Consider the following 18,005-nt stretch of genomic DNA (forward strand, 5'->3'; position numbering starts at 1 on the left):
AAGGGCCTAGGGGCAGCAGACAGCTCCCCGGTGGGCCTCTCCTCCCACCCCGCTTCCTTTGTCAGTTTCCACATGCATAAACACACTCAGTCAAGCCCGGTCACTCCCCTCAGAATTTGCTGTATCTCCATCCACAGTGCTCCTGGACCCGACCTCAGCCACCGTCCACCACGGCTCTCCCTCTCCCAACAGAGACCCCACCTGCCTCATTACTTAAATAATCTTTATTTCTCATGCACTAGGAAAGATGGGATTGTATGAAACACTGCACTTCATAGCAAAGGCCTCGGTCCAGAACACAACACAGGGGACCAGGTGGGATCCAGGTCTGGTCAAAACTCTGGGGACCATAGTAGGGATACTACCCTCAGGGCTGGTGGCAGATCCAGGACCCTCCCGCTGCAATGGCCCCAGACACAGCACAGGGCAGCTGCCCCCTCCCACAGAGGCACAGGAAGCTGACACCAGGGGAGCACATGGACCAGAGGAAGGACGGTGAAAGCTGTTGGGCAGTGACTTGGCGGAGGTGGTGGTCCAGCACCTCCAGGGCCTGAGCCCAGGCAGCCAGGGCTGTGACTCAGCCAATTCTACCTGCTGCAGATCCCTGGCAGCCCGTCCCCACAACATACGTGTACAGGCCACACCTGACTGCCCCTCAGCCACATAAGCAAGACGGAGGCCCAAACTCCAGCCCCAGCCAAAGCTCAAATTTGCCCAAGCCAGGACCCCAAGGGCCAGAGGGGCCAGACCGCCACAACCATCCCTGGCTCTGTGGACACTCAGATGCCCGCAGGACAGCCAGCCTTCAGAGGATCCTGGGACAGGTCCACCAGTAGGGCAGACCTCAAACCTGGGCCATCAGGTGCCACCTGAGCCAAGACAAGGGTAAAGCGGCTCCTGGGCACCATTTTCCCTGGGTGGCACAGATACAGGTAGAGACATGCAGGACAGAACAAAGAAGAACAGACACATGCAGAGACCACAACAGGGTGGGAGGGGTCTGAGGACAGAACGTGGTCAAGGTGCCGAGACGCGGGGGCACTGTGTGGGCCGGGCTCACTGAGGCCCCGGGCTCATGGTGATGCCCGCCTCCTCCGGGATGGTCTCCAGCATCTCGCTCTGCACGGCCTGCGTGATGAGCGCCAGCTCCTGGCACAGGGTCTCATGGCGGTAGCCCACACGGATGTCCGGCACATTGGTGCGGCGGATGTCATTGCCCTCGGGGCCCTCCTTGGTATAGTTGGGTCCCAGCCAGTGGCTCTTCACCTGAAGGGGCAGGATAATGGGCAGGGCTGCAGCCAGCTCTGAGGGGCCAGGACCCCCGGGACCTTCCCAAAATGCAGAGCAAGGGAGGAGAGGGGATGCCAAGGGGGCGCAGTACCTTGTGGGAGAAGCCACTCATGAGCACACTGTTGCGTGCCAGCTCACACATGTCGCAGGAGCTGAGCTTCCACACCTGGGTGGCGATGCTGTACTCCTCCATCAGTGGCTCCTGCACAAGCCAGGTTCCCTCAGGCGGGTGGACGGGGCCTGCCACCCGCCCCTCCCACGGACTTGCCACAAGGCATGCTGTACTCCACCAGCAGAGGGCAGCACCAGCCCCGAGACCTGCCCTGTCCGGGTGGCCTTCGTGTCCCAGGACACCCGCCAACCAGGCTGCCCGCCGTGTGCTGACCTTGGTGAAGTGGAACTGCAGGGGATCGTCGGTGGACAGTGAGACCATGAGGCCGCGGGACAGGTACTCAGGTAGTGGGTTCCGGTGGTAGCTGAGGAAGAGGCTGTTGTTGCTGAGCGGGGACATGGCGATGCCAATCTGGGCCAAGTAATACAGGTACTGCAGGACCGGGGCCTAGGCAGGCAACAGGGAGGGCAGGCCTGTCAGGCGGCCTCCAGGCTGGGGAGGACACCTGGTTCTGGGGGTTACAGGTCACAGTGGGGGACAGGGGGCAGTCCAGTCTGGGCCTGAGTTGCAGAGGGTCGGTTACAGCCAGAATCCAAGTTGGGGCCTCAGTGTGGAGGCTGGGGTCCAAGCTGGGGAGGAGGACCAGTTGCTGAAGAGGCTTGAAGGGCTGGGAGGAGGGGAACCACTGGGAGGGGAGGCTGGGGTGCAGAGCCTGACCTTGCGCAGAAGCAGCCCATGCGAGATGTTCTCAGCCAGCATGAAGGCCGACACCAGATGGTGGATGGGCCCGGCCTCCCCACAGTGCGGCCTCAGCACAAACGTGTGGAAGCCCCTCTGCCTGGGGGGCATGAAGACAGCGTCGGGTCCCAAGCCTGGCTCGCCTGGGCTCCTGAGCGCCCCCCGCACCCAGTGACTTTGTGGGCCTAGGACCAGGGGGCAGGGGTAGATTCTTGGCTGCGAGGGCTGAGCCACAGAGTCCCGAGGGCAGAGAACCCATCCGATCTAAGACTGGGGCCAAGAGGTGGGTCAGAGATCTGGTGGCTCCAGCCCACGGCAGGCCCAGAGTAAGGCCTGCTGGCTGAGAGCCGGCAGGGCAGGCAGAGACACGGCACCAGTGGAGCCCAGGAGCAGGCACCTGCGCAGGTGGTTCAGCATGGCCATGTTGACGAAGGTGTAGTACAAGTAGTAGGCATACGGTGGGTTGTCCTCCTCCACCCAAGCCTCGGGGAGGGGGCTCTCCAAGTTGAAGACGTGGTTCTCAGGCTTGGACTCATCATCCACGCTGTCAAAGCCGTCCACCTGGCACAGGACACTGGGGTCAGGTCAAGAGCCGCAGCCGGGCCTGAGGCAGTATCCCCCCCATACCCAGCCCTGGGCCACGCCCTCACATGCTCCAAGAAGAGGTGCAGCTCTGGGTGGCTGGCAGGGTGGATGGTGGCCTCGAACAACGGCAGGAAGATGTTCTCCAGCATCTCCTGGAAGTTGGCCAGCTGGCCCTTGGTACGGTACACGTCACTGCAGGCGAGACGAATGCACACAGGTATGTGTAGGTCAGGGCAGAATCACAGAAGCACTTTTGAGCCATGTTGGGTGGGCCAGGCGGGACAGACCGTGAGTGGACCAGGGAGTCCCTCCTGTTCCGAGGGCTCGGCTGGGATAGGGGAGGGTCAGCCATCCCAGGAGGGCAGGAGGAGGCCCTCGCCTCTTGATCTCTGCCCCCCACGTTCCCTCCCACTCCAAGGGACACTCACAAGAGGCGGGGCACCTGCACGAGCCAGCGCACGTTGGGAGAGTGTACGCGGTGCATGACGGCCCAGCGCGCCAGCTTGTCCCACTCGTCCCTTGAGCGCCCATAAATGGAGAGCCGCAGCTCCGCATTCTGGTATTTGCTCTCCTCCAGGTCCGACATCACCTCCTGGGACGTGCGAGGCAACTGTCACCCTTAGGCTTCTCGCCCGTCCCTGTCTTCCCGCCCACCAGGTGTGCTCAGTCAGACCCCTTCATGCCTCTCACCCACCCTCCCCACCCACCCATGCAAGCCCCCAGCTACCCAGTCAGGGAGGGCTGCCCCAGGCCGATGCTGCCCCTCCCTGTACGTGGGCCCTGGCAGCCCCTCCTCCCTACCTTGATGATGTGAGCAAAGTACTTCCCAGAAACCCTGTTGTCGGTCTTGATGAAGATCTCTCGGAGGACAGACTCCCCAATAGGGTTATATTTGGCATTGAACTTGTCAAAGCGATGGAAGGTGTTCCTGTCCTGGGGGAGGAGGGCAGGCCCAAGTCACCCCTGACCCCTGGCCCGCACACTGGCCCAGCCCCTCAGCCCCTGTACCACTGGGACGGACCGCATGCACATCGAGTGTGTCCACACTCAGGTCATAGGCAGTGAGATTCATGCTCTCGAAGACCTCCCGCAGCGTCTGCTCGCGACCCTGCTCCACGTGCACGATCTCCTCCAGGTGCCGCTTCATCGCCCGTTTGATGAAGCGCAGCAGATGCTTCTGGTTCATGCAGGACGAGGCATGGATGTGTGTGTCCACCTGGGGGGGAACGGGGACTGCTGGGTCCATGGGAGGCCAGGACAGTCCGGAGCCGGGGCGGTGGGATGGCAGAGGACTCTTCAAACTGGATGCTGGGTGGGGACCCAGGCCCTGAAGGGGGAGGCTGGGCAGAGGTGCAGGGTCAGGCTTGGGGGTGAGGGCCCACCTTGCGGATGTTGTAGAAATCTCGGTGTGGCACCTTCTTCTGGGCGGCCAGCTCCTTCATCTCGTTGAGCAGCACATGCATCTGGAACTTGGAGCTCAGGTACTGCAGCCGACGGTAACAGAATGACTTTCTGGGCAGAAGGAGAAGCAGGCAGGGGCTCAGACCCGCAAGGAAGCACCTGGGAGGGCCTGGGTGGCAGAGCAGAGGGAGGAAGCAGGAAGGTGCAGGCCTGAGGCTGCCAAGGGGGCAGCAGATGATGGGAAAATCTAGGACTCAGTGACTGAAGGGGTGGGAGACTGGGTGACAGGTGTCTGGGGCAGGGCTGGGGCTGGAAGAATCTGGGCTGGGAGGGGAGCTGAGTGTCTGGGACGGGCACAGACTCACATGGGGCCATTGATAATCAGAGCCATCAGCACATTGACATCTGCCACAAATTCCTGCAGGTCGGGGTACGGCAGCTCCACCTCTGAGCAGCTGGTGTGTAGGGGGAGCTTGAGTGAGGAGAGCAAGCCAGGCCCTGTGGGCCCTCCCGAGCCGATGCAGCCCGCCACAGCTTCCCCCCAGCATGCCCCACGCCCCTCTTACTGCTCATCGGGTTCCCTGCGGGTATAGACGTGAACCACACCCTGCACCACACGCAGACCCAAGCCCAGGTCCCCAGGCATGGTGCTTGGCTCACAGTGCTCATACGGGTGCTGCTCTAGCGCAGGGGGGTGCACTGGGGCATCTGCAGGGGTGAGAAGGGTGGAGTCAGGGCCAGGCCTCTTCCAGGCCACCCACTGCCTGGCCCAGAAGCCCCAGCAGGACAGCTCCTGCCCCTGCCTCCACCACTGCATGCCAAGAGGCTGGAATGAACTCGGGTGTGGGAAGAAGCAGGCAGGTTGAGGTTCCTAGGCACCAAGCTCAGGGAGCCTGGGATACCAGGGCACTTGGAGTAGGACAGGGATGGGGGGTCCCACCAGCGGACACAGGGGTGTCCGGGCCCTGCTCATAGGTCCGTGTCTCCAGGGGCTTCTCGGCCAGCTGCTGCAGGTACCGGCGGGTGGTGGGGCAGAAGCTCTGCAGCGACAGGGCCATGTACTTCTCCCGGATGAAGAGTGCCCGCACCACGCTCTTGGCTGCGTCCAGCAGGTCTGTGAATGGCACCTGGAGATGGGGACACGGAATCACTCTCCTTGGTCCCAGTCCCAGACCCGGCTCACCCTCACCTCTTCCCTGGGCCTTGACCCCAGAAACTCTCAAACCATTCTGCTCTCAGCACAGCAACTAGCTTCCAGCTAGACCCTCTGCCCCTCCAGCTTCAAGAAAGAGAAACACCCTCTCTGGCCTCTACCCCCAGCTGCCCAGGCTCAGGAAGCCCACCAGGATCCAGGGGACGGGGACACTCACCCCACACTTCTCTTCCCCGGAGATGGTGACCCGCTGAAATTCCCGCTCCAGCACCACATCTCGCTCCCACAGGCCCCGGTCACCCTGCCCCTCACGCTGCTCCTTGTAGAGCCTACAAGTGGAGGGTACGAGGGAGGTGCTGGAGACAGCAGTGGGACAGGCCCCAGGCCTGCATCCCCCGCACCCCTCTGCCCTCCTCACTGGAGGTCCAAGTCACTGTCTGTCTTCAGGAAATCTTGCTTGGCCCGAAGCAGGATGTCCGGCTCCAGCCTAGAGGTGAGAGGAGTGAGAGGTCAGGCAGCTGATGAGGCCCTTGCTCCCAGGTCCCTGCACTGTACTAGGTGCCGTGCATGTGGTGTCACCTGTGGTCCTCACAGGGATGTAGAACCCTATGCCATGGGTGCTGCTCTTGCCCCACATCAGAGATGAGGAAGCACACCCAGAAGTTAAGCAACATGTTCCAGGCCACACTGGTGGGTAGAAGACGGAACCAGAACCCAGCAGCCTGACTCCAAAGCCTACGCTTCACACCACTGCTCTGTGCCGCCTCCCCAGGGGGCCCCAGAGGGAGGACTGGTTGGAAGAGAAGAGAGATGGGGTTCTGCAAGCGTCCGGATGGAGACAGAGGGATGCTGGGCAAACTATCCTGTGTCCCTCTCCCCAATCCCACGCTTCCTGTGCCCCTCACCCCATGGCTGCCTGGCTGTGCCCCCCACCCCATGGCTGCCTGGCTGTGCCCCTCACCCCATGGCCGCCTGGCTGTGCCCCCCACCCCATGGCCGCCTGGCTGTGCCCCCCACCCCATGGCCGCCTGGCTGTGCCCCCCACCCCATGGCCACCTGGCTGTGCCCCCCACCCCATGGCCGCCTGGCTGTGCCCCCCACCCCACGGCTTGCCCCTTGAGGCGGCCTGTCTGGCTCTGAACCTGGGGGCTTACTTGACATCCTGGCTAATCTGCCGCTCCAGGCGCTGCCGCCGCTCCTCCAGCTGCTCAATGGGGCTCTCCTCCGGGAACTCGTACGGGGCGCTACGGAGCTCACTCTCAGCCAGGGAGCGGCTGAACAGCTCCTGGTGGGAGGGAAGGAAGGGTCAGTGTGGCCTAGCCATCAGGGTCTGGGGATGCGGTGAGGGCACAGGAGCTGGGGGTACCTGGGACAGGCTAGGGGATCAGGGCATAGCCAAGCGTGAAGTAAAGGGACAGGTGAGGTGGAGGAGGGGTGAGGGGAGCAAAGACTAGGCGTGGCGGCAGTGATGAGGGGACACAGGGTGCGGTGCCAGGCGATACCTCGGCGATCTCCTTGCATTTGCCATCCATAGACGTGCGCAGGTCGAGCGGGAAGTGCTTGAGGCAGGGGGCAGGGCCTGGCAGGGATCGGGCAGACTGCAGCGGAGGGGCCCCCAGCCCACCCCGAGCCTCTGTGGAGACAGTGATGCAGGGTCAAAGAGTGAAGGGCAGGGCCTGGGTGCACTGGAAGCCCTGGGCCCCTGCCTGCCCCAGGCCAGCCCCGGAGAGAGGCCAGTCCCCCCTCAGAGGCTGAGGAGTGAGCCCGCATGTGGACCTCACCTGCAGTCTGGCACTGGGACCCCTCACCCATTCCAGGCTCATGGGTGGGGCCACGAGTCTGCCCCTAGAATAAGTGGATTCATTCACCCCAGGAAGAAAAATCTGAATCCTGGACTAGGGGCCACCCCATCAGGCCATGAGAGAACCTCCATGTGAGTACCTGCTACAGGCAGGCACCCACGTGTCCATGTACACACACACACACACACACACACACACACACACACACACACACTCCCTCCCTCTCTCTCTCTCTCTCTCTCTCTCCAGGCACTCATTAAGGCCACACCAGCGATGCCAAGTGCACAGCTTCCAGGGCAGACAGTCCAGGATCAGACCTGCCTCTGGACCAGGAGATCCCCCTCTCAAGGGCCAGGGTCTGCGGCTGATACCCTAGACCTACAGAGCCTGGGGAAGCCACAGCTGCCACTCAGCTCTGACCTGGGGACCAGCCTTCAAGGGAAGAGGAAGAGAGGAAGCAGAGGACCCGGTTGGCAGCAGGAACCCTACCTCCTCCCTGGAGGCCTGCCCTCTCCCCCAGGACCCCAGGGCTGCCAAGATGTGGCCTGGCCCCAGCCTGCCCCTCCCACTGCTGGCTGCCCCTCCAAAGGGAGCTGCCACAAACAGTCTGCGCCACTCAGAGGCCCCAGGATCTGGGCCGGAGGCCCTGGGGAAGGGAGTAGCAGAAGCCAGAGTCTCTCTCCACGGAAGGAAGAATTCCTCAGCTTCCAACAGGAGGCTGGCACTAAAGGCCTTGAAGCTGATAGTCTAGAGAGGCTGCCTGAGCTCCCAGCCCACCCCAGAGGACCCTCCCTGGGCTCCCCAGCCCCACCCTCCCAGCAGGAAGCTCTCCCAGTCAGCTGTGGGGGGTACTCCCCTCCAGCATCCTCCTTCTCCCTCTCCACTGTGGCTCAGGATGGACTCGAGGCTCTACCAGGCAGCATGCCTTGAAGTCTCTGGGCCCACTTCCCAATACCCCAGAGTCCTGTCCTAAGGCTGGACAAAAAGAAGAGGGGGTGCCTGCCCCAGATCCAGGACCTAGCCCCCCCTCGCCCTGGTGCCTGCCTGGGCCCTACCTGCAGTCAGGCAGCGCCGGCCAGCAGCCCTGTGCCCCTTGCCCGCCTGTTTGCTGAGTGGAGCTGCAGCCAGTCCCCCAGGACAGCTCAGGGGCCGGCACGGGCTGTACCAAGTGCAGCTGCATGCAGGGGAGACCCTGGGATGACGGCAAGCAGGGGGCTGGGGAAGCTCAGGGGAGTAAAGAAATCAAGGGAAGGAGTATCAGAGTTGGGAGATAAGAGAAACCCCCAAACTGAACAGGCCCTTAACCTCTACAGTGCCAGGGCCCAGCCCAAAGTGGGGCCCCCAAGGGGGAGGAGCAGGGCAGGCCGATATGGGCAGGGCAGGCTGGCAGGGAAGGGACAAGCCTCCTTAAAATGCAGTGCCCTAGGGGATAGTGTGTAGGGCCTGGCTAGCCAAAGAGTAGGAGGGGATGAGCAGCCCTCCTCACCTCCACACCCAACAGCCCCAGGCCAGCTTCCTCTGCCCAATGGCCTTGTTTTGCTCACCACTGCCCTCTGGGCCCCTGACTACGGGGTCTCTTGGGAGAGACAGGGCCCCTGCTGGGGAGAGGAACTGGCTGACAGCTGGGGTAGAGGCTCGGTCCAGGAAGGGACCAGTTACGGAGCTTCCCTGTTGCCCAGGGGACTGGTTCATGGCCCCCTAGACCTCCAGCCCCTGTCCAAGCCTATCATCGGGGACAGACTGCCCAGGAGGAGAGGTTCAGAAGTGGGACTAGAATTTGGAGGACTTGAGTCTGACTCTGTTCCCAATTACTGGCAAGTCTCTACCTTCCGGAGGCTTCAAGTCTGCCTATAATGGGGTGATAAGGGGTCCTGCCCTGCCTAGCCACAGCTGCTATAAGGTACACAGAGATACGGCTCTGCAAGTGTTCTGGAAAGTACCATCATCTGTGATTATGAACTCCTGGGACCCTCCAAACACTCCCCACATGCAGTCCCACCCACTGGGGGCGGGGGGAGCTTCTGGGCCCAGTGCAGGCCAAGGCAATGAGCAGTGAGGGTGTGAAGAGAACAGAATTGGCAGGGTAGGAACACTGTCTCTTACTTGGAAGAGGGCAGAGCAGAAAGAGGAAAGAAGATGGACACCAGCTCTGCCCTCAGAGTGTTAAGACAAAGCCTAAGGCCCTTGCTTCCCCCAGGAACCCTGACCCTACATGGCTCCTCCCCACTTCTAACCCCCTCCAGAGAGGCTGACCACAGACCTCCAGGGCTGGTGTGTATCGGGTCAGCAGAACTGAGTCAAAGGCCCTAATCTCAACCACCTCTCCTAGCAGGGTGACCCAGGGTCTCCACAGAAATGCTGGGGTGACCAGGACAGGCTCTGGCACGCAGAGCCATCCCCCCAGCCTGCCAAGCCACCACACAGGGCTGCCAGGGTTCACTAGAGGTGACAGACAGGCAATAACCTCCACACTTCCTGAGGCCAGGTCTAGAAGACCCAGCTGCCTGCTGGTCCCTTCTCCCAGGGTCTGTGCCACAGCACCACACCCACACCCACAAGGCACACACACACACACACACACACACACACACAAAGGCGTGGGGAGGGGTGGTCAAAAGCCAGAGGGGGCTACTCCCCAGCCATTCCCACCAACTCCAAGATTCTTGCCAACCTGTCTACCCACTTGACCAGAGCCCCTCACTCACTGCCAAGGCTGCCCTGGCAGGCAGAGAGGTACCCAAGGCTTTGACCCCCAAGAATCAGATGCTCCCACCATGTGACCATCCCAAGGTATACAGATCTAGCCTCAGGGGACACACCCTCTGGAGGCACAGACCTGGGCACAGAGAACACAGACCCTCAGGCCAATACAGAACTCAGGCCAGCATCTTCAGTAGCATAAGAAAACCAGGAGGTAGGCATAAGCAAAATCAGTCTACAAGTACAGACAGGTGCTCCGGGGGTGGGGGCACTGGCTTGACCTGGTCACCAAAGTGGGGGTGGTCTTCCCTTAGCCACAGGCCTGGGAGCAACAGACGGCAGGTAGCTATCCCTCAGCAAGCACGGACCCAGGCAGCCGAGCCCTCAGGGCGATGGGCACAGCTGCACCACGCTGCCAGATCCAAACGGTGCAGAGATGCCTACAGGAGTGGGAGCCGAACCAAAGGGTGCAGGAGCACACGCAGGCCGGCAGTGGCCCCAGCCTGAGCCCTCGCACGGGCCCAGCCCAAGGACACCCCATACTTCTGAGGAAGCTCACAAGACAGATCAGGAATGAACAAATTGCAAACAATAGATACAGTTGAGCCCCTAGACCCTGGATGCTGGGCGGCAATAAGTGTGCCCTAACATCAGACCCCCAGTAAGGGGGTTCAAGATCTAGGATCCTAGAAAGAGTAACTAACTGCAAGAGGACAGCCTGAGCCTGCCTGGTAAAGGCACAGCCACCAGCAGTGTGGCCAGTCTGCAAACTAGTCAGTCCCACACATCCCCCACTCCATTCACACACACTCCACATGCAAACAGTCTTAGCACATCCACACGCTGACACGTGTGCAAATACACTCTTGCTGCACCCACGCCCACGCCCACTCCTCGTTACAGAGGACAGCATCCCCGACACAGAACCCTGTCACCCTCCACCCCACCTCCCGCCCCACACCACCTCCCAAGCCAGCTGTCCCTGGGAAGGGGACAAGGGGCACCACTGCAGAGAAGGTGCAGGAGAAGCCCCCCTCCTGAGGGGACCAGTGGCCTGGGTGAGAGGTAGGGGCAGAGCCAGCCTGAGGCCAGGAAGCACACACTCACCTGGTACTGCAGAGGAAGCCTGCAGGCTGGCCCGCTTCTTAAAGGGATATTTGGCCTTGGATTTGCCGGGGCCAGATGAACAGGATGCCATGGCTCCGGCCGCAGAGACGGCGGGGGGAGTGTGAGCCGCACCAGCTGGGCCTGGCTCTGCCACATCCAACCCCTTCCTCCGCCCCGCCCCCAGCGGGAGTGACTGATGCAGGAAGCAGAGGCCCCGCAGGCGGAAGAGGCCCTGGCCATGATTTCTGATGTTGTCTAGGCAACCTCAGGAGGGGGGGCCTCCATCCCTGCCCCTTTACGCCTCCCTTCCTCTCCTCAGTCCCTGGAGTGACACGGATGGTCGTGTCACTTGTTTCCTCACTTCCCCTGGGGGGTGGAAGTGAGGAAACAAGATGGAGAAGGGCCAGCCCCAGCACTCCACGAAGCCCTCAGGAGCCCGGAGCCCCGAGTCCCTTGCCCCTTGCCCCTTGCCCCTTGCCAGGGCTCTGGAGCAAAAGAGTCAAAGTCCAGGCTAACTGGTCCAGCCAGCCAAGGAGAAAAAAAAAAGTAATAGCGAGGGATCCAGCGCAAGCTCCCCCAAGCTCAGAACACTTTCCTCTCAGGGCCAGCGGATTCCATGAAAATCCAGCCCCTCTGGGGCAGAGTCCCCTTTTGTCCTCGTCTGACCCCCAGCCCCAGGGGTAGCCCAGCTCGGGGAGGATGGGGTAGAACTGAGAATCCCAGCCCAGTAGGGAGGAGCCTGTCTTGGGAAAATTCCACTGTCCACAGAAGCTACCCTTTAGGAAGGCAGGGAGGCCAGGAGGCAGGGGCTTCTCTGGGGTCTGGGAAAGAGACCCCAGCGGCTTCTGACTTTTCCTTCTGTCTTTCCACACTCAGGCTCTGCTCTCCAGGCGCTCCCCGGGAGGAGCTGTCCGCCTTCCGTAGGTCTGCAGGCTGTGCCCACCCTCTTGTCACCCTGGACACTGCACTTCTCTGTCCCAGAGACCCTGCCCTCCTTCGCACGCGCACACACTCACCTGAGGCCATGCTGCCCGAGCCCTGAGGGGTACCGGGAAGTCTGCTCTCCAGGGTCTGCAAAGCCGGGAAGCCCGGTCGCGAGGGACGGGAGAAGGGCTGGGATCCAGACCCCGGCAAGTCACTCCAAGGGCCCCTGCCCTGGCACTGAGATGGGAGAAGTAAGGCAGTCTTTCAAAATTGCTGGCTGTAGGGAGGCGGACCCCTGCCGACCTGGGCCGCTGCACTGGCCTTGTAGACCCCGGCGTCCCGACCCCCAGCCCCGCACTCCAGAGGCGGGCAGGCCACGTGCTCCCCAGAGAGCGGTACCCGCAACTCGTCTGGGCTTCTCTCCACAGTTTCTGGGTATTCGGGTCGGACTCGGGTAGCTGGACTGTGGGGGAGTCACGCAACAGGTGCAACCCCACCGAAACCTCGCCAGCGCCGGCGCGCTTCTCCGCAGCCCCAGACCCCGCTAGGTCCGTGGCCCCGCCCCTGCTCGGGACCTCCCCCGCCAAGCTGGCCCGGCCCCGCCCCCGCCATTTTTCCTCTTCCCGACGCCACGTGGGCAGCCGCCACTCAGCATCCGCCCGGCAGCGTCTTGGGGAAGTTCTGTGCGTCAGCTTCCTCACCAGTAAAGTGAGATGGGGTAATCGCGGTACCTCACTCACAGGGGTTATTGTGACGATGAAACGTTAAGCACCTTTGCGTGATACCTGGCACAAAGCCAGTGCCCAATAAAAGATAGCTATTATTATTGTGCCAGGGTACTCTTTTAGCAGAAGTCCTTCCCGGCAGGCGTAGCTAGGCAGGGTGTGTCCTGCAATTCTGACTCTCCTTCCCACATTTATTTCTGTATTTGTTGGTCAACAGCTTAGGCTCTGTAGCCAGTGTGGTTCAATTCCAGACTCCGCCTACTTCCTGACTGCCACTGGGAATGTTAACTTCTCTGTGCTTCTATTTCCTCTATAAAATGAGTGTAAGAGACCCCACTTTATATGGTAGTTGTTAGGATAAATGAACTAATATAAGTTAAGTGCCTGGCTTGTAGTTACTACTCAGTTAATGTTCCATAATATCATTGCTGTGCTTTGGCCTTGGCCCCCTGTTGACACTCTCAGAGGTTGATTCACCTTGCAGTCTATAAAGAAGGGGTGCTGGGCTACTTTGGGGACTGCAGATACCCCACACAACCAGAACCCCTACTCCCAAGTGGCAGAGAATCCTACTTAAAGGAAACCCGTGGGAGAAAGGCCCTATAACGTCACTGCACATAATTAAACGTATTAGCAGCTTAGTCTATTCCTGTGTCTCCACCTTGTGGGAGCCCTTTGCCCCCACACCCAGTTGTACTAATGCTGTTTGTCCAGCTCCTCCCAGTTCTCACCACCCCAACCAAATTCCTTCCCGAACTCTGCCTCCTCCCCTCCTCCCCAGACTGGATTGTGGACCCTGAACCCTATTCTCTACCTGCACCTGGTGTTGCCTCCACTGATCCCTGCCTACTTACTGCTCTTCACCCTGGACAAACTCAAAAAACCATGGCCTCTGTAAACATGGGGGGGAAAAGTTCACCTCACAAAGAATCAATAAAACTAAAAAGAGAACAACCAGATACCATGTTTACCCATCAAATTCGCAAAGATTAAAGGAAAAAAAAATCCTAAAGCAGGCAAGGGGGTAGTTAGTGAGATGGGACACAACACATATCCTACTGGTGGTTGTAAAAAACACTGATATAATCTTTCTGAAAGCCATTTGGCAACGTCTACTCAAGAGTCTTAAAAAGGTTCATATTATCTGATCCAGTAATTCCACTTCCAGGAAATTGTTCTTCTAAAAAGCGCTGCAAGAAAAATATGCACAAAATTGTTCATAACTGCAATGTTTATCACATAGAAAGGTTGGAAACTTAAAGGTCCAACAATAGGAAAATGTTTAAATTAGGTCATATGCATACAATGAAATACAACCATTAAAAATTGTTCTTGAAGAATCTCTTAATAAGGTGAAAATGTTTACAATGTAAAGTTAGGTGAAAAAAATGGATGCACAAATCTGTACATACAGTATGACCCTAATTATGTGACATATACGCATAGAAAACAAACACATCAAAAAGTGTAACAAATGATTATCGGTGAGTGGTGGAATTATGGCTTATATTTATTTTCCTCTTTATACTTACTTGCATTTTAAAAACTGTCTACAATGCATATCCATGATTTTTATAATCAAGGAAATGGAAAGCAACAAAAGTCTATAAAAATCTGTAATAGCCTCCACATCCCACCTGGTTAAGACTCTCCTATGTCTTAACCCGGGACTAAATTAGTCTTGGGGCCTTTAGGAATTTTGAGGCTGTTGGGCTCTCAACATTGAATAATAAAATAAATCTCAAAATTAAAAATCAAGTCCCAGGTAACCATGTAGAAGGTCATCTATATTCTGATACAATGCAAATTTTGACATAACTTTAAAGGGTGGTATCTTGCATTGGGCCAGGTCTTTTTAGGATTTCCCCCTTAATCCAGACCTACCTACCTAACCAGCCCATAGGTGGCAATTCCTGCCCTCCACCCTACCTAGGAAAACCAGTTCACTAGTCCCTTCATGCTCCTCCCTAGTCCCATCTACAACACACCCTTCACCCTATAACCCTCCCCTATTTCTAGACTTTCAGTATGCTGTCCCTGCTAGGAAGTCTGCCCTGATTACAGCTAAGCCTCAATCTCCCCACCTACACAACATCAGCAAGAATCTTAGTGGGGTTTCATTGTCTATGTAGAACAGTTTGGGAAATGAAGGAGTGAGTCATCCTCTCTGACCTCCAGCTGTTTTCATATTGGGGACTTAAGGTTGTCTTTGAGCCTCTGGGATCTTCCCTAGCTTGAAACCAGCTTCCTCACTACCTAGCCTGTACCCCAGATGGTTCCTGGAATGGCCCTCCCTGAATCTTAGGCCCCCACTGACAATGCACTCCTTAATTCTCTGAAGAACTGCTTCTCTTAGCTTCTCGTCTGATGCTCACCTGTGACGTCAGCCTCCTACCAAGGTCAAACCACTTTCAGCAGATATTAGACTTGGAAGAGAATACCTGCAGCCTCAAAAAGATCATTGGCCATGAGTTTCCTAAACCAAACATTATGCCTAGATCCTTCTAGAATCAAGCTGTTCAGCTTTTTCTCAGCTTCTCCCAGGAGCCAGTCCCCCACCCCAGTCACCCCGCATTGTTTATAGCACCATGCAGCTGTATCCAACCATACTTGTTTGTAAGTCTTAAATGGGTTTTAGCCAAACCCTTTGTCATTCAAGGCCCTTCACTGGCTAGCCCCAATTTTCCTTTCCTGTTCTCATCTCCCAGCCCTCCCCTCCATGCACTTTCCACTCTTTTACTCCAGTCCAGTCATATCAAACTTCCCAGTCTTCTCTGAGCACACTTTGTACCTCATGCCTCCATGCTTTTTCTCATGCTCTTTCCTCTCCTCCAAATGTCTATCCCCCATTTCTATTGTTGTTCTGCTTCTCTGTTGAAAGTCTGTTCATCTTACAATTTTTCCCTCCCTTCTTCTACTAGAGAATTTATCAATTTGACAGTGAGATGTGCAATTGTCTTTTCTACCAGGGGTAGAGGCTAGGTTTTAAACAGCTCTGAATTCTCCAGCACTAGCACAGTGCTCCTGTAACTAAATTGTTTCTCTGTGCATTTACACCAAATCTTCCTTTGGACTGGAAGGCCCTGAAGGGAGTTCCTCTTTCTTCATGCCCGCCCCCCAACTCCAGCTGGGACAAGGCTTTACACACAATACCTACCACTGGGTATAAGACAGATCCTGAGACTTCCCCTTAACTCAGGAAGCAGGATTAAATTAGTTGGAAAACAGTGATTTTTTTCTTTCATTCAAAATATTGTAACTATTCAAACAATAAAGTCTGTTGCTAAAGAAGCTAAAAAATGTTGGGGGGTTATAAGGGCTGTGGACTAGAACACATGAGCTCTAGCTGATTCTGATACTAACTTGTTTAGTAACATGTGGATCGCCTTTCTGTGCTTCAATTCACTCACCTCTAAAATGGGAATAGCACCTACTCTACCAGGACACTGAACCCAAATGGGATAATAAAGGAGAACAGCCACAGGAAAGGCACAGGAGCTTAAGACAGGAGGCAGGAGGCATCAGGATGGTCCATGCATAGTAGCGGGCAGGTGTGTGCAATTAGAGGGCAGGTGAGGGCCAGGAGTTCCCATAGCTTAGTAGTGGGAATTGGGAGCCCAGCAAGCTAGGAAACAAGGAGAAGCAGCACAGAAGTTTGCTGAGGTGGTAGCTAAAACAGGAACAAGCTCAAACATTTTCCCCACTTGTGAAACAAGTCAGTGGTTCCTTTAACAATGCAAGTGCTGCTGTTACTGAGCTCATGCATTTGCCTGTCTTTTTTTGCCCAACGTTCTTTCTCTGGCTGCTTTTGTGGGGTAGTGGAAAGAAAGATTGCCTGGTTTGTTTACTAAGCTATATGACCTTGAATAAAAGTTACTTAACCCTCAAGTCTCAGTTATCTGGTCTGTAATTTGGGGACAAGAGCACTTACCTTGAAGTCAGTGTGAGAATTAACTGAGATAAGCCCCGTAAACTGTCTAGCACAGTTCCTGGCAGTTCCTTGCTCTGAACAGTGCAGGCTGCAGCGCAGCTCTGGCCTAGGTATAAGTTACCAATATTGTGGGTAGGTTAGGCAGGGCTGGTGAGGTATCATTACTGAAACTTTATAGCCAAGATTCCAAGACAGTCACAATTTCAAAGACTCTCCTGTTTTCCCTTAAGTCAATAAGCACCTGCCAATTTTTGATTGGGAAAAGATGATCACCATGGAAGGCACCTTGGCGGCTGCCTACTTCTCCATCAGCCCTGAGAGTCTAGGCTCCAGGCCCAGGGCTTCTCAGCCAGATACCCAGATATGCAGGCGAGAGGCGGTGGGAAGGAGGAAGGTGATCAGGGATAGCTCAGGGTACCCAGTAGATGGGAGACCTAGGTTCTACCTCCCACTTTCTCAGTCTACCTGGCCACTGCTGCGCAATTCCACTCGAAAAGGAAAGAGCAAGTTAAATACTTGGAGCTCAGTGTTTCTCTGCATTGGCTGCGCATTAGAATCACCTGGGAAATTTTAAACTCTTCATGCCCGGACTGCACTCCAGACCAGTTAAATCAGTATTTTTTTCTTTTTTTAAGTTCTCTGGGTAAATTCCAATATATACCAAAAGCTGAGAACCACTGTTCTAGATCAGGGTTTTTCAAACTGTATTAGTTTAGAATACAGTTTCTCAGGCTCTAGAATTGGCACTACTACTGGAACTTATTGATTCGAAAAACACACTCTTTTAAAAACACACATATATTAACCTCTTTGAAATCGGAACGATCTTCCATTCAGTGCCATCTAAGATTTGATGAAATATAGAAACAAGCATCCCAGGTAATTCTTATGATTTGGCCAGTTTGAGGAAAAAACAGTTCTCTAGTACTCCCTAGGGCAGAGCTTTCCAATCTTTAGTATCCTTAGAGTCACCTGTGATCCTGTTAAAATGCAAGTTCTGAATCAGAAGGTCTGTGTTAAGGCCTAAGATTCTGCACTTATAAGAAGATCCCAGGTGATCTGTGCTGGGCCTTTCACCACATTTTCTGTAGCAACATTCTAAAGTATGTCCCTCTGAGGAGCTTCCACAGCAACTCATTTAAGTAAACTGAAATAATTGGCATAGAGAAGTATGACCAATGGAGAGAGTTTGATATGTCTGTGAAGCAGTTTGTAGGCTGCACGCTCATCTCTCCCTGGGAAGGGGCAGCTGCGACGAGAGCCAGAGGAAGGGCTGCCCTGACCTTTGAGGAGCCAGAGGCTAGAGTCTAATTTCCCAAGGAAGCACTGTTATGTGAGGCAGCACAAACCCTCCACACTAAATATCAGCAAAGTTCACTTGCCAAGTGAAGTTAGGCCCCAGCTGGCTTTAGTGGGTAAACAGCCCCGTTCTCTCTACCACATACCCTTTTTCCTTCTTTCCCTCATTCATCAAAACTTCATTGAGGATCCACCAATAAACCACAAGGTCTGAAGGATTCAAAGATGAATCAGATTT

At 56.5% G+C, this 18,005-nt stretch overlaps 1 protein-coding gene across 2 annotated transcripts; it reads right to left on the minus strand.

The window, feature by feature from the left end:
• Positions 1-209: 209 nt before the first annotated feature.
• AMPD2 (adenosine monophosphate deaminase 2) lies at positions 210-11,997 on the minus strand. Of its 2 annotated transcripts, none has more exons than XM_061183745.1 (18): positions 11,905-11,997; positions 6,782-6,912; positions 6,434-6,564; positions 5,698-5,766; positions 5,497-5,608; positions 5,067-5,253; positions 4,693-4,834; positions 4,492-4,581; positions 4,108-4,237; positions 3,747-3,941; positions 3,527-3,658; positions 3,154-3,317; positions 2,791-2,917; positions 2,538-2,701; positions 2,120-2,240; positions 1,676-1,849; positions 1,382-1,492; positions 210-1,266 (listed from the first exon to the last, which is right to left on the minus strand). In XM_061183745.1, exons 1-18 carry the CDS (start codon positions 11,912-11,914, stop codon positions 1,057-1,059), a joined length of 2,400 nt encoding a protein of 799 aa, XP_061039728.1. In that variant the 5' UTR covers positions 11,915-11,997; the 3' UTR covers positions 210-1,056. The 2 variants fall into 2 exon arrangements, with proteins under 2 accessions (XP_061039728.1, XP_061039730.1); XM_061183747.1 differs by lacking the exon at positions 11,905-11,997 and adding an exon at positions 10,889-11,149.
• Positions 11,998-18,005: the final 6,008 nt, after the last annotated feature.

This window comes from Eubalaena glacialis, chromosome 3, assembly GCF_028564815.1.
Source record: "Eubalaena glacialis isolate mEubGla1 chromosome 3, mEubGla1.1.hap2.+ XY, whole genome shotgun sequence".
NCBI classification, from domain to species: domain Eukaryota; kingdom Metazoa; phylum Chordata; class Mammalia; order Artiodactyla; family Balaenidae; genus Eubalaena; species Eubalaena glacialis.